Below are 16101 nucleotides of genomic sequence, written 5' to 3' on the forward strand. Positions count from 1 at the left end.
TTGCATGCGGCATGGCAAGGATGTCGTCGCGGGTCAAGGGTAAGATGTTGCCGTCTGAGCCCAGCCGTCATTGAGGATTGGCTCGAGGGAGCAAGAAGCTCCTCAATTTGAGGAACGTCCCCGTCAGCTCCCCTCATGGCGCTGAGCATTACGCGTTTTGGGACCTTGAGCTCTTCGTCCGCGTGCGGGGAGGTTCCAAATTCGATGGAATCAACAGATGGACAAGTATATCTACTTGAAGAGAGGTACTCAGCTTCACCCTCTCTTCGTCACAATCTATTCACTTTACCCTTCCTGTGAGACTATTTGATCAAGCAAAATGACTGTTCCGGACGAGGTTGATATTATCGTGTGCGGTGGTGGCTCCTCAGGATGTGTTCCTGCAGGTCGTCTTGCGAATCTCGATCACAAGCTTCAGGTATTGCTGATCGAGGCTGGCGAGAGCAATTTGAACAATCCATGGGTGTACCGTCCGGGCATCTACCCGCGGAACATGAAGCTTGACTCGAAGACGGCAACGTTCTACTATTCGCGTCCATCGGAATGGCTTGATGGCAGGCGTGCTGTTGTGCCGTGTGCACACATTCTTGGAGGTTAGGATGCCGGACAGATGGTCGGGCGATGACTGACTGGGCTACAGGTGGCAGCTCGATCAACTTCATGATGTACACGCGTGCGTCTGCATCGGACTAGTGAGTGTCCCCACCGCGCGGGCTCTGGCCTTGGTCCTAACCTTCTCACAGTGACGACTTCAAGACCAAAGGCTGGACTACCAAGGAGCTCATCCCGCTCATGAGAAAGCACGAGACGTACCAGAGAGCTTGCAACAACAGAGACATCCACGGCTTCGATGGCCCCATTAAAGTCTCGTTCGGTAACTATACCTACCCAATCATGCAAGACTTCCTGCGTGCTGCAGAAAGCCAAGGATTTCCCGTGACGGACGATCTCCAGGACCTGACTACTGGCCACGGAGCGGAACACTGGCTCAAATGGATCAACCGTGATACTGGCCGCAGATCTGATGCTGCGTCAGCATATATTCACTCCACGCGTGCCAAGCACCAGAACTTGCATTTGCAGTGCAACACCAAGGTTGACCGCGTCATCATCGAGAACGGTGTTGCAACAGGGGTGGTCACTGTCCCGTCCAAGCCTGTCGGCGGTTACGACAACGTACCACGCCGCACATTCAAGGCTAGGAAGCTGATCATCGTTTCCTGCGGTACACTGAGCAGTCCTCTGGTCTTGCAGCGCTCCGGTATCGGTGACCCAGAGAAGCTTAAGAAGGCTGGTGTCGATACCGTTGTTGACCTTCCTGGTGTTGGTCTGAACTTCCAGGACCACTACCTGCATTTCTCAACATTTCGTGCCAAGCCCGAGACCGAGTCGTTCGATGACTTCGTCCGGGGGGACCCTGAGGTACAGAAGCGAGTCTTCGATGAATGGAACCTCAAGGGTACTGGCCCATTGGCCACCAACGGTATTGAAGCTGGTGTCAAATCTCGTCCAACGAAGGAGGAGATGGAAGAGATGAAGAATTGGCCTACCAATGACTTCGTTACGAAGGGCGGTTGGGACTACTTTAAAGACAAGCCTGACAAGCCTGTCATGCATTACTCGGTCATTGCAGGGTGAGTTTCCCCTCCCACCTGGCTGAAAGTCACGACTAATACCACCCAGATGGTTCGGTGATCACCTTGACATGCCACCTGGGAAGTTCTTCACTATGTTCCACTTCCTGGAATATCCGTTCTCCCGTGGCTTCACGCAGATTACCTCTGCTGACCCATATGCTCCGCCCGACTTCGACGCTGGCTTTATGAATGACAAGAGAGACATGGCTCCTATGGTTTGGGGCTACATTCAGTCCCGTGAGACGGCAAGACGCATGCACGCATATGCCGGAGAGGTCACTGCTATGCATCCACAGTACGCATACAGCTCAGATGCACGTGCTCGCGACATGGACATGGCTACACGCAATGCATACGGTGGGCCGAACCACATTACTGCCAATATTCAACACGGCAGCTGGACCATGCCTGTCGATAGCGGTGAGGGACCACAGCCGAACTTGCTCAACTCTAACAGCCAGACCTTGTACCGCCCGCTAAAGTATTCGAAGGATGTAAGTCTACTTCATGTTCCTCCGAACTATTAAGCTAATCATGGTCTCAGGACATCGCTCATATTGAGAAATGGGTCCAACGCCACTGCGAGACCACCTGGCACTCCCTCGGTACCTGCTCCATGGCACCACGCGAAGGCAACGATGTCGTGAAGCATGGTGTGCTCGATGAGCGTCTCAATGTTCATGGTGTCAAGAACCTCAAGGTCTCTGATCTGTCCATCTGCCCTGACAACGTTGGCTGCAACACCTTCTCAACTGCGTTGTTGATCGGCGAGAAGTGTGCTGTGCTTGCTGCTGAGGACCTCGGGTACTCTGGTGATGCACTGGAAATGCGGATTCCGACTTACCATGTGCCGGGAGAGCTATCTGGCTTGTCGAGGATCTGATTGATGTGCCGTGCGCTGGGCTTTAGCCGCCAATGACTTTGACGACAGTGATGCTGTTGACTACGATGATGAGCGATTGAGCATATTGAGCACAATGACGAGTTGATGAAAGATACTAGTCTACGAGAAACGAAAATAGTAGTCACTCCTTTGGTGATATTTTGGTCCGGTATTATTAGCTTCTCCTCCGCACCTTCCTGTTTGACTTGACTTTGCGGAGGTTGATTGTAGGTAGACGTCGTCCCACCGATCAATTCTGTTATCGTGCATGACACTGCCTTCCTGATGCTGGTTACTGTCTACAATTTTCGCGTCAGAGGCCCCCTGTACTTATGATTCCTTCTGAAAAATCAAACACAATGTTTTGATGCCTTTCACAGCTTGACATGCGAGTCGTTCGCGACGCGGGTACGGGTGGCGCCGGAGGTCAACAGTCGGCAGTTGTCGCTTCGTATCGAACCTTGAATTCCAGATAACGAATGGCTGCTACAACAATTGGCCTGTTTGCAGCTGTGCCTAACCTGTGGCCAACATCAACATCGAAGGCCTGCACCAACACGCGTGTACACAACCTCGAATGTCACTCTCAACGGCGCTCCAGCTTCCCGCACAAGGGGAAGACGCCAAATGCCGATCGTGTGTGTTCTTACCGGGGCAGAAACCCCAAAGTGGCTTGAACGGCTCACGCTTGGCAGCAATGACCCTTGCCAGGCCGACGTCATGCCTGGAGAAAATGGAACAAGCCGTCTTCGAGATCAGCAAGGAATTGCCAGCAAATCTTCGATTTCGAGGTGGTCTCATTTTGTCGGGCGCCTACAATTGGCTCGAGGTACTTGTGCTTGCCTATCAATGCACGCCTTTGGGGGTTAACCAGGACAAGGCTCTTTCGCTTGGATGTTGACGGTCCGCCAACTTCTGTTCGCTGCCGTCATTTTTCGTGATGGCCATGCCTGACAGGAGCTCGAGCGGAAACGTTGTTATCTGTTCCAAGTGCTTTATATCTATGTACTTTGCTGTACATTCACGTTCAGGTCAGCACCGCATTGTCGAGGAACATAACATCTAAGAATATTCTTGGTACGAATGGAGGCCTGAGACATTCTGCGCGCCGCGGATATGGCCACAGCCACTCAAATCCCCGCTACCAGGAGTCAAGACCCCACAGAGAGACCCCGAATGAATCAGTACGACTCGCCTCACGAGGGCGATGCTGAGCATTCTCTACGCGACGTTCCTTCTTCGTTGTCGAGCGCGAGTAGTGACAAACCATTATTACCATCAGCAGTCAGCTCGACCTCTTCAATCGATTTGACCTCAGAGAAACCACCTCGTCGGCGCAGTTCTGTATTCTTTGAGGAAGGACTGAAGGGCGAGGATGCGATAGTAGACGCCAGAGTAAGGCGATTGAGCCGACCGAGCCTACGAGTCCGATTTCGAAGTAAGACCGACATTTTCGAGCGGCCAGCGGACGCGGACGACATACCGATTCCAGTCAACGAGATGCCTGCATTATTCCCGACGTTTCAGAGGCTGCTGTTCTTCGTGCTCGTCCTCGTGGTGTTTGTGCCGAGTTTTGGCGGTTCGTCGTTCTTCAAGGCTGGCATTACACCCATCGGCGCAAAAGCAGGAGTTGTGAGGGTGCCAATAGAAAAGCAAACAAAGGCACTGCCGGCAGTTCAGAAAAGACAGGACACCAGCACCGATACTTGCAAAAGATGGTCCGGTCAAAGCGCTGTTGTGAATGGTACGATGTACTACTATGGCGGCCGAGCCTCGACATCAGCAGATCAGACTCAGAATGAGTGGAGTGCGTTCTCATTACTATGAAGGTCTTGCAGCAGCTGACAATTATCGCAGACAACGATTTCCTTGCCCTCGATCTTACGAAGACATGGCAGATCTCAACACCATCTCTAACAGGCCTACCAAAGCCTTCTGGGGTACCCGCAGTCTCGCTTGGCTATCTTTGGAATGACTACAACAATCTCTACCTCTATGGCGGCCAGTTTTCCGACTCACCAGCCGAGTCACCTGCTCCGTTCTCGGTCTGGCAGTATGACATTGCTGGGTCGTCATGGACAGAACTTGACAATGACGAGACAGCTGGCGGCGAAAATGCTGAGGCCTCCGGTCAGACTGTTCAACGCGCCGCCGAAGGCGCCGGCATCACGATCCCATCGCTGGGACGTGGGTATTACTTTGGAGGTCATCTCGATGGCTACACTGTTGAGGGATGGTCGCAATCTGTCGCTCGCGTGTATTTGACCTCATTACTTGAGTACACCTTCCCGGGCTATTCCAACAAAGCCGTGAACAACGGCGCGGCGGCTGGCTCAGGTGGACAATTTCGAAACATTACCAAAGGTGGCGTGCAGGGATCGGCTGGCTTCCCGGAACGTGCCGATGGCACACTCGTTTACATTCCCGGCTACGGCGCGGAAGGCATCCTCCTGGGCCTTGCTGGCGGGAATAATGCTACGTTCACGCAACTTAACATCATCGACGTTTACGATATTGCTACTTCTTCATGGTACCGACAGGCCACATCAGGACCGAGCCCGAAAGTCCGCGTCAATCCCTGCGCAGTAGTCGCCAGCTCTGCCGATGGTTCAAGCACAAATATGTACATGTTCGGTGGGCAAGATCTCAAAGAAGGGTCGCAAACGCAATACAACGACATGTGGATCCTTTCCGTGCCGTCCTTTACCTGGATCGAAGTCGACATGTCGGAGCAATCGGTGCCGCCGGCACGTGCAGGCCACTTGTGTGCAGCCTGGAACAGCCAGATGATCGTGTGGGGCGGCGTTGGCTCGGAATTGAGCTGTGACAGCCCCGGCATCTACGTCTTCAACATGAGCTCACTGGCTTGGCAGAATCAATACACTGCCCTGGAGGGTGGAATGGACGACAAGCTCAATCGGCAAACTGCCCAAGATGACGACGCAGGCGCGTTGGAAGGCTCATACGGCTACGGCGTTCCCGGTCAGGTCCAATCCGTTATCGGTGGTAACGCCGTGGGCGCCGCAACAGTTACCGAACCAGTACAGACACCCACGGCTGGACCGATGGCCACGGGTGAACCGAAAACGTACACAATTACAGGCGCAGACGGTTCTGTGGCAACAGAGACCACCGTGCCAGGAAGCGGCGCTGGTCCAGTCAGCTCTGGCGGCTCTAGCAGCAGCAGCAATGCAGGCGCGATTGCTGGTGGCGTTATAGCAGGTGTGCTGTTCATCATCGCCCTCTACCTCGGCTGGTGTGTGTACGTCTATCGCAAGCAGCTGAAGGTCTACAAGAATCACGTCGCTATGGCGCAACGCCAGCACTTGACAGGAGACACTTCAGGCTCGGCTGGCGCTGGCTTCCTCGCGATCCCTACGTCGGCAGGGAAGTCTAGCAAGGAGAAGAGTCTCACTTCCAGCTCGTACGGAAATAGGACAAGTGACGAAAGGTCGAGTCAGCATAGGGGTGCTTATGCGGCTATGGCTCATAACAGAGGCACCAGCGATAACAGTGTGCCGCCGTTGCCGTTGAGGGAGCCGCAGTACTCGAGTGACGATGATGTTATCCTGGCGCAGGAGCCGAGTTTTGTGGGGATTTTGTTGAATCCGAGGAGGAGTTTGAGGGTTGTGAATCGGGACTGAGCCCGGAAAGGCAATGGCTGAGGTTCGGAATGGGTGACCAGGCCATAATGCCGGCTGTTTTGGGGATCAGGCCTGAGAATGATTGGCAAGCGAGCTGTTGAAAAAGAACCTTCTGTACATATATCACGACTTTGAGCGATTTTTGATGGCAAGCAAGGGAAGAGTACACATGCATGGATGACCTTGAAAGCGAGCATATAATACCAGACGCTTTTACTGCTCACGCGCTCCGACTTGTGGTATGCCCCTCCTCGTGCGTCTGACTAGCCGGGCGCATTCGCCTGTGTACTCGTCCGCGCCAGAACTCTAACAGCAGGATTTTGACAATGGTTTGCACTGGCGTCCTTTCACCTCGCTTGGATTGCGAGTCGCGGACAGGCGGCGGAGTGCACGCCAAGACTCGAAGCAAGTCACGTAACGTCTGCTAAGACATCCGAGATCAAGGTTGCTGTCATGGCGGCCATGAAAGCAGTCGTTGGTTATAGAGCATCGTGATAACAGCTGCACTCTTCATAGCTTAGCACATCCTGGGCATTGGTCGACGACCGATAAAACTATGAGCCGTACAGAATTAGTGCAGCTAGAACCCCGTAAGAGAAGCGGCACAGCCACGCTGCTGCCCAGTCGACGTTGAAACCTATTGCTACCAGATTCCCACAGCGTCACCAACTTCACCGTTTGACTAGCTCTATAAGCCTTTTGACGTTAGGCCACTTTTCGCCCTCCTGCGCATCAAGCATAAGACTTCCCCCGATCCACACCTTGACTGTTTTTTCCTTCCCAAAGTTGGTGTCGCCGCCACAGTTATCATTGTTGACCTCGACCGCGTCGTCTGCATATTTGCCGGTGAAAACCTTGTCAAGTTTGCTACGTGGATCATAGGTCGACTCAAGGGCTGTCCGTAAAGCTCGGTTAAACCTCTTCACAACTTCACTGTTGCGCACCTGCACACCTCCGTACTCAATGTCCCTCACACTACGGTTAAAGTTCATGAACTCATGTTCGAAGACCTGTTGGCAGAGGAGAGGTCTATCGGGTCCATATCGATAGTAAAGCGTGCATAACTTGCGTGCCCCACTCATTGGATCACCACCCAGCTGAGAGTTGTTGATTTCGAAGATGTATTTGTTTGCATTGATAGCGTTGAAAAAGTCCTTGATCACCCGGCGGGCAGTCTCGGAAGTATCGTCATATGCTGCTTTGCCATCGTAGGTGATACACCCACTGCTACCATCATTTGTTCGGCCTTCGTAGGTGATTTGATCGATTATGGCATAGCTGACGGAGCCTCCGCGAGTAGTCGGGTTGTCTGGGTCATACTGGCCTTCCTGATACCATGGCTTACTGGCGGACTGGCTGGCTGGTTGAGCCGCTGTTATGCCAAAGAAAATCATTGTCAGAGGACGGAAGCCGCGTGGCAAAGTAGAAATCCATTGTCCCGAGGAGGCGGGCAATGCAGTTTTATAGCTTTATGGCAAGGAGAATGGTACTTCAAGCGCCCAAAGAGGTCGTCTTCAGATCGGGCATCGACCAACGTGGCTGGCTGAGCAAGCCCTTAGTACGACAGTTTTTGATCCGCCACTATGCTGTCTAGGCTTGATCGATATTGGCCAAAAGCCAAATGCGGCTCGATGAGCAGGCAGAGTCCTAGAGGAGATATCTCTCGCGAAGTGGGAAAGAGCGTCTGTCCCGTGGTTGACGTGCATGCATCTAAAAGCAAGAGCAATTAGGGCTTATGATCAGAGAACAGCAATCGCTTGTCAACGGACCCTCGTGAGAAAGATCTCAACCACTTGTCACTAGCAGGCCCTCCGAACTCGGCAATTTTCCTGCATGCTCGGGACGTGGTGGAGCAAGGACCAGGATATCGGAATAAAATGTACCTGTTACGTGTCAACACCAGAAGCAGTGGCACCAACTAAGGTGTCACCGTCGACCATAGCAGAACCTTTGGATTGAGTGGAGAAATGCTTGATCCTCTCGATGAATGCAAGTCCGCTGTGCGAAGCTCTGTTGGAGGCCCAATAGACAACCCGTGAGCGTATCGAAGACTGCTGAGTCTGCGTTGCTTAGGCCGTGATCGATCTTGTGGCTTATGCACGACGCATTTCGAGCGTAGCCTCGACAGAAGCAGAAGCATCAAGCCTTCCGATATGATGAAACGTGACAGAAGTACTCCTTGAGCGCCGACTGATTCGGTCGACCCCGCAAGCCATCGCGAGGAGGATATCTGAGCTCCTAGTACATGCGACAGAAAGCCCTCACATCATAGGTCCGGAGCAGTGACCGTTGAGGACGGCTCGATGGAATCGCCTTGGCCTTGATTCTAGACCCCTGTAGCTGCAGGAGAAGGTTCGATCGAGCTATACACCGAAGAGACTGGTTGAGATAGACTCGTCAAGTCCTGCCTGCATCGAGGGGACGCGAGCCAGACTCGACTCAAGCTGCGACGAGCTGAGAAAATTGCTCGTGGTCAGCAGACCGTGATAAGCAATGTAAAGCAGCGCCTTAGGGGAAGAAGCTGGCAAGTCCCTGCGCAATGAAATGCACGTGACGCTCGACTGGAGTGCACAGCAAGAGCTGCTTATACGTAGCAGGCATTCGATGAACAACCACCTTCTCTATGCGTAGCAGCCATTCGATAGATTATCAGTCTCTCCGGCGACCTGATCTCCAAAAAGCAAAAACAATCAACAAACGGGATTCGCTAATGGTCACCCACTTAACTACTAACTGTTCGGCGTGTGGCTTATATTGCCTGAGCGGACGGGAAGGCTTGCCAGAGAGTGGGTCAAAAGCCCGTATTTGATGTTTGCCACTCGTGCACGTCATGTAAGTCTGGACGCGAGACGTATTGTTCAGAGGCTATCCTCACTGGACTCGCTGTCGACGGTCAGTATCTCACGCCTCCGCCGCGGCCGCCAATTATCAACGGCAACAGGCTCATACAAACAATGCATCCTCAGCCCTGAGCGATACACCACAATAATTCCCGACGGTGTAAGCGACGATATAGGAGGGCCAGTGATGTGTTCAGCTTCGACGATATATTCCTCGATCAAAGAATCAGGTATTCGACCGGGTCAATGGGCATGTTTCCCCGGCGGCGGAGGAGGAGGAGGAGTGGGTATCCAAGGTGTACAACTGGCTAGAGCGATGGGTCTGCGCTCCATTGTCGTCGACACTGGCGCCGAACGAGCGACTCTTGCAAGAACGTACGGTGCAGAACACTTTGTCGACTTTCGGCAAACATTTGATACCTGCGCTGAAGTTGTGCGGTTGACTGAGGGTGGTGCTCATGCTGTGTTCGTCACAGGTACAATCCAATCCACCATCGCGTTGCAGCTTTACTAATATGTAGCAGCTGTTCAGGCATGCCCGGTTGGACTAGGATATTTCGGGACTAGGATTGGTGCTAAGTTGATGTGGCATGAGTTCTGACAACTTTTTGAAGCAATCACTAACTACTTGCAGCATTGGCATCCCACCGCAGGGCAAATATCACCCGGATGTTGATCCTAGCCACATGACTGCGTTCAATCAACACGTTGTCGGAACTTTGGTCTCTAGCCTTGAAGACATCAATGAAACACTCGAGTTTGCCAGGAGGGGTAAAAACCTTTTGCCAGTCACATTCAGCATGGGCTGTGCGTGCTGACTAGGTGACAGGTCTCCTTGCCCTTCAGCCTACTGTTGTTGGTCTCAGTAAGTTCAACGAGAGTGTGCAGAAGCTCAAACGTGGCCAAGTAGCTGGGTAAGATGTGAAGGTCCGAAGCCCATATTGAGCTGACCCTTACAGCCGTATTATCGGCGAGGGTTAAGGGTTAGGGTTAAATCACTCGCAAGCAAAACATTAGCGACGTTCTTCAAGAGACTGCGTAGCATTTTCCCTTTCAAATCTATTAAGTTGCATGTTACGGAAGATTTGGTATCGCGAGACATTGCTCAGAGATCGTCTGAGCAACTTCGAGCAGAGCAAAAGTTTCAGCTGTCCAAGCTTAGGCCATAGAGGTGTCACATTGTAGATCTGGTTCAGATCTGCTTGACGGTACTACAATAGCCATGTAAGCATATGACGAAAATACAAAGAGCCTTGGGAGCTCCGCTTCTCCATTGTGCGCTCCCGACACACAACCTGATTTAGGCCTTCTTGAAATGGAGATGTGATTTGCTGTACTTATGATTGGTGCGCTTATCGAAGCGCGTTGTTGAAGCGCTAGTCTACCTTCACGTCCGGGCTGAAGTAGCTCGGCCTCATCAGCGAAAGGTTTATCGTAAGACAGTGCGCTTTTGGAGTTTTGGAAGCGTTGGCGCAGTGATGATCATGGAGTTTCTGTCCTCGTCCCCATATGAACCACATTGAAATCGACCGTCTGACAACTCCATTCTGACAGTTCCAGTGATCGCACCCAGCAGCACAACTTCGAGAGGAACGCTCGCACTCTGTCTCAAACATCCAGAAGTTAGGGCTGCAGATCGTATGGCTCTGGGTACAACGCTATCGCAGGTGATGATCTCCCCAAGGACGTTGAAACTGCTGGATCAGGAAGTAGAATGCTCTGCAGGCGGCTTTGAACCTGTCCCGGTAGTATTCGAGAGAGCGGAAGGCGTCAAACTTTGGGTGAGGATCCGAACATCTTTATATCGCCACTACACTAACCACAACACGACTCAGGATGTAGATGGCAAGGAGTATCTAGATTTCATCACCATGTTCAGCGCCGTCAACACAGGGAATCGCCATCCCTATATTCTGCAAAGGGTCATTAAGCGGATGCAAAAATCGACCTTATTCAATCTCGCGGCTCACAACAGTCTTTGGCTGCCTTTTGCAGAGATGATGTGTCGAAGGTTCGGCTACGACAAGATTATCGCCATGACTTCTGGAACTGAGGCTGCTGACACGGCGTGTAAGCTTGCCCGTAAATGGGCTCTCCGGAATAAAAGTATTGTGCCGAGTGAGTGCATCATCTTCGGCGTTGGCCAGTCGTACCACGGCCTAGGGTCGGCTGTCTGGCCGCTGGTGGACCATTCACCGAAGCGACAATCTTACGGCTTGGACGGCTTCGAGTTCGTCATGAACACCAATCCCAGTTCTGGTGAAAGTCTGGTGTACTTGGACATTGACGTGCTTGAGCGTTGTCTGCATGAACATCATCAACGGACATCTGCTATGATTATGGAATGTTTCCATGGGTCTGCAAGAACAGTTGAAGAAGAAATGCGATATGCCAGAGCAACTTATAACCTCTGCAAGACCCACAACATCTGATTCATTGCTGACGAGGTGAGAGCTGGTGCAGGAAAACCGGGAAAATTCTGTTCGTACGAACATTTAGGCAATGACTGCCACCCAGATATCGTGACAATGGGCAAGTCCATAACAGGCGGGTTCTATCCTCAGTCTTTCGTCCTGGGAACTCGCGAAGTCATGACTAATATCGGCGCTTTCGAGATGGCTTCAACTTACGCCATGGCTCCGTTAGCCATAACCGCAGCAGAGGCCACGATTGAAGTCATCGACCGTGAGCGATTGATGGATCGGGCGGCGGAGCTGGGCACGAGGGGGGAAACCATTGTCGCCAATTGGGACCACCCCTTGGTGGACTATGTTGCGTCAATGGGAGCTGATTCGAATCTCTTCCTGAAGCGTCCTTCTGCACGTCGCTGGCTGCACTATGCTTACAAAAGAGTCTACATACCTACCCGCGCCCGGAATCAAAGAGAATAAGACTCAGTTCTCCACTGACGATGAGAGATGAAGAGTTAGATCTCGGAGCTTCCATGATTAGAGAGGCGTTAGAGGAGATGGACACGCAATGTAGCGTGCTAGGAGAGATATACCCATACTAGTTTTTGTGTCTTTGCATTTACCTCCTGTCTGGAAAGTAGGACACGGTTGGCAGCAAATTGAAGGACCACACAGCCAAGAACGGCTGCAATTGTTAGCATGTTTCCCACAGGTGCTCGATGCCGACTCTTGGAATTTAAAACTCGGGTGGTAGACACAAGGAACATTCCACTTTTCGTATCAGACGCTCTCCACGCCTCTGCAATACTTCGCCCCAACACTATATCGCGCAGTTTCTCCTGTTGCTATCAAGACATCTCGCCTATCATCGCATCGAGCAGCAAATTTTCACCTCGCGAAGTCCGAATATTGCAAAGCTATGGCAAGTCTATCGAAAGCTACCCAACAGGTCGATGCGGTCCATTCAGATCTTTTGTGGCTATGTGATTTTTGGAATTGTTCAAAAAGATAGCGTTCTAGATAACTTCAATTTTTGTGCTCCGATAGCCTGGACTTCAATCAGACATAAGCTCGCGGTCTCTAGATTACTACGCCTTTTGGATTAATGCGCCTTAATTTGAAGCACCTACTCGTCCAGGCTGATTGGTTCTGTTGGTTGTTTAATAGGCACTGATGCATATTCACTTATCCAGGCTGAACACAACGCCCAGGTCAAGAGGCTCCACTGTGAATAACCGATCACGCCAGGCCAGCAAACAGTCGAGGAATCGTTCAGGATTTTTAGCTGCATGTGATGGTGCCGTCGAGCCATCTTGCTTTGATGTTGGCTAACTCCATTCTAATTAAAGTTAGTGTAGTCAATAAACAACTTGTACAGATATTGTGGCGCAGTTATCCCCAGTCTCTAGAATTTTGGAGTGGTGGCTGCTAACTAGCTGGTTGAATAGTCTTAGTGTGGGAAGATATAATGATTAGGGCCCAGGGTCATAGATGCATGTATTTCGTGTTATTGCTTACGATCAGAAGCCAGCCTAGAAAAAAGTCTAGCAAGTGCTCAATCACTATATAGGCTTTTGCCCATCTGAACAGTTATCTCTGAGCTAAATATTGCTTAACCATCATTAATTTCTTATGATAGAATATGAAATCACTCATTGCACCCTGGGAATCATTGAATTTCTCTGTAATTACTAATCTATGTATAGAGTGTGAGCATGTTAAAATTGCCTCTAGGTAAAAATATATTGACAGGTTGGAATGCATAGTTACAGTAAGTCCTAGAATAGTTATAGTACTTAGGTAATTCGTATTTAATTAATAAGCTTTATGCTTCACCCTTAATAACAATCTAGTAGACTAGACAAGAGATACCATGCGGATTTAGATAGTCATAATGCGAACTAGCATTAACTAGTCTCGTGGTAGAAGATGTTCTAGAAAAGAATGAAGAGGATAAATTAAAAGTGGAGTATTTAATGGGTGCTTGCTAAGCTTATTATGGGGTCAGATTAGCTACTGATAACTCGCCCTTGGCTTTCGTGTTCTTTAGTTTTTGATCCTCACCAGCGCTTCAAAAGTTCGAAAGCCAAACGTGGAGTTACAGCTAGTAGCTACTACACTCGGATTACCTTCAAGCTTGAGACAAGAATCCGTCTCCAGTAATATAAGTGATCATGGCACCTTTCAACAAGAACTTGAGAACCTAACATGGTTCCACAGAGCCACAGCACCTCCCAGCCAAAAGCATGGTAGATATCCTCCAATAAGAGGTGAACAGTGGAAGCTGTGAAATTTCAGCTCCAGATTCCAGACTTAACCCCGCTCTGAGTCTCTACTCTCCTAGTACTAAAAGACGTCCGATTGCTATGAGGCCATTAAATAGGCCATGAGAAGATGCAAAGTGGACTATAGCTCAACATTTCCATTGTCGCAACTCATAATGCTTCCTTAAAACATCTATATCAGTAGATACTATGTAGATCATGTAAGAATGCACTACTCAGACAGCTGGCCTTAAGCCTTTATAGAGAGACAGCAGCACAATAACCTATCATTAACATATGTCCCAGTCTGGCTGACTATAAGGATATCAAGGAACCTGCATGGAATAGTTAAGCTACACGAAAATCAGTTGAGATCTATTACCAGCACTACAAAACACAACATGCTATCCAATAACATCAACTCAAATAATCCCATGGCCTTTCTACATAATAACCCCCTTCCATCATACCTGCCTACATAGCTCTCAGTCTTAGATAATTATAATGACCAGGAACATAACCAGATCTAACAGGCTTTCATACCTGTAGATCACACTTCAACTAGTAGCCCTAGTCACAATGCCTTTGGGCTGCTCACGTTTCTGCCAGGTCTCCCACAAGATCTTAACACGCCAGCAGAACACATTAGCAAGCCTTGGCAATGCATAGATAACGAACCTAATATTCTTAGAGAGCCTGAAAGTGCTTCAGAACCTCTACAAGTCTCTAAACAGATTATAGCTTACCAAGCAGTAATAGATAATCATGCTATAGAACTCCAGTCTCTAACTCCAATTATGCAGCATTAACAACCTCGCAAACAGACTCACTCCTGTAACTAGTGCCAAATTACTAAACAAGCATATAATCTTCAGAATAATATAGCAATCTGAGAGAGTTAGCCAGTAAATCCATGTTCAACCTATACTAGTCAAGGCTTAGAGTGCATAACAGCATAGCTAGGCAATAAAAAGGCTTCACTTTAGTTAACACAACGTTGGCAGTCTTAGGTACTAGATAGGCTCAAGACCTACATAATTAAAAACAACATTCAAGAGAAGACAGTAATATTTAACGTGCCACTTAAACTTAACATTAATTCATATTTAGCCAGATACTTTTCCACTCAGAAGATGCAGGTGCTTTATTTTGATCTTTACATCAACCTTCTAGATATGCCTCTTTCTCAGTGTTTACTCAAAGGTATCATGCCCCACCGGCATTCTAAGGGAATTAGAGCTCTAAAGCTACTAAGTAAGAAATATTGTTTTCACAATTTTATAACACAGGCAAACAAATAAGTTTGCAGATTCTAAGACACCATTCCTAAGGCCCACACATCTCTCGCTATTAGGCCTCACTTATTCTGCACAGCTATAATTCTTGATTCAGTCTTTAACAGACAGAGCAGCAACCCCCAATCCATAACCCCAGCTCCTCATAATAATGCCATCAACAATGCGTACATGTAGACAGCTTTAGCAACATCTTCACAGTTCTATTTTAAGGCAAAGGGTAATACGCAATCATGTCAGGCTATTACTCACTATACATGATAGAAAGCCAAACAGACAGTCTTCAAAAGCATTATAGCGATAATGTCCTTTTGTCTAGCTTTGGCTCTGCTTTTGTTTGGCCTTGTTAAAATGCCTTGCTCAGAAGCAAGGGTCTTAGAATTTAAGAAAGTTAGTAATTTCGCCTTCTACAAGGGCATTAAACATCTATGAAAACTGTGTGCATGACTTCGCACACATCTAGATTAGGAGTGCCTCAAACTCATTTAGACCTGAACAGGGAAGCAAAAATCTCTTCACTACCTGCAAGAATTTTCTCTAGATGTTGCGCAGCATTTACATGAACTGATTGGTGTAGTTAAATAGTTGTCATGCATTCTTGGTGTAGCCAAGGTCGTCTTATCTCGTAACTCAATGAATCCCTACAGTCTTGATCTCTATTCTAGTGAACTCGATTCAAAGTCAGAATTGGAGCTGGATGAGCTACGTGAGACTGAAATGGCATCTATTACTCCTGTTATTTCACTCTCTAGTGTGGATAGTCATTCTGTTGATTCAGTAGAATCTTATGTGGAAGTTTCATCTGATTTAGCCGTGACTAGAATGTGGTAGTCAAATGCTTAAGAATTTGCTATGCTGCAGAAAATGTGTAAGGCTGGAAAGGCTGTGATACTCATGTAGAGTAATCTTGCTTGCATAATGACTATAATTACCTAAACCACCTAGCCTAATTCTAATATAGAGAAGGTGTATCAGATGTGTATCAATATGTAGACTATAATTGTAATATGGAGAGCCACTTTTAGCATGTTTAATGAGGTGTCTACGTTGACTTTTCATGAGGCCATGTCTGAGATTTGTTGGAAAGCCGCAATATGCTGTAATGATAGTGATCTGGGTGTCTTAAT

General features: G+C 49.2%; 5 protein-coding genes across 5 annotated transcripts; 4 read left to right on the top strand and 1 right to left on the bottom strand.

Moving 5' to 3' along the window:
* Positions 1 to 319: 319 nt before the first annotated feature.
* On the top strand, positions 320 to 2520 carry AB675_4370 (Alcohol oxidase 1; the record flags this gene model as incomplete). The annotated part of the gene is made up of 5 exons (XM_018144503.1): positions 320 to 593; positions 641 to 692; positions 744 to 1634; positions 1684 to 2131; positions 2182 to 2520. 5 exons carry the CDS (start codon positions 320 to 322, stop codon positions 2518 to 2520), a joined length of 2004 nt encoding a protein of 667 aa, XP_017996474.1.
* Positions 2521 to 3636: 1116 nt separating this feature from the next.
* Positions 3637 to 6164, top strand: AB675_4371 (uncharacterized protein; the record flags this gene model as incomplete). The annotated part of the gene is made up of 2 exons (XM_018144504.1): positions 3637 to 4327; positions 4378 to 6164. 2 exons carry the CDS (start codon positions 3637 to 3639, stop codon positions 6162 to 6164), a joined length of 2478 nt encoding a protein of 825 aa, XP_017996572.1.
* A 671-nt stretch (positions 6165 to 6835) lies between these two features.
* Positions 6836 to 7558, bottom strand: AB675_4372 (uncharacterized protein; the record flags this gene model as incomplete). Its single annotated transcript, XM_018144505.1, has 1 exon — positions 6836 to 7558. The coding sequence occupies one exon, from the start codon at positions 7556 to 7558 to the stop codon at positions 6836 to 6838; it is 723 nt and encodes a 240-aa protein (XP_017996560.1).
* Positions 7559 to 9320: 1762 nt separating this feature from the next.
* Positions 9321 to 9985, top strand: AB675_4373 (Alcohol dehydrogenase 1; the record flags this gene model as incomplete). Its single annotated transcript, XM_018144506.1, has 5 exons — positions 9321 to 9480; positions 9529 to 9589; positions 9639 to 9775; positions 9834 to 9918; positions 9964 to 9985. 5 exons carry the CDS (start codon positions 9321 to 9323, stop codon positions 9983 to 9985), a joined length of 465 nt encoding a protein of 154 aa, XP_017996502.1.
* Positions 9986 to 11532: 1547 nt separating this feature from the next.
* On the top strand, positions 11533 to 11895 carry AB675_4374 (Ornithine aminotransferase car2; the record flags this gene model as incomplete). The annotated part of the gene is made up of 1 exon (XM_018144507.1): positions 11533 to 11895. The coding sequence occupies one exon, from the start codon at positions 11533 to 11535 to the stop codon at positions 11893 to 11895; it is 363 nt and encodes a 120-aa protein (XP_017996531.1).
* Positions 11896 to 16101: the final 4206 nt, after the last annotated feature.

Source organism: Cyphellophora attinorum (assembly GCF_001299255.1).
Source record: "Cyphellophora attinorum strain CBS 131958 chromosome Unknown Contig30, whole genome shotgun sequence".
Lineage (NCBI taxonomy): Eukaryota > Fungi > Ascomycota > Eurotiomycetes > Chaetothyriales > Cyphellophoraceae > Cyphellophora > Cyphellophora attinorum.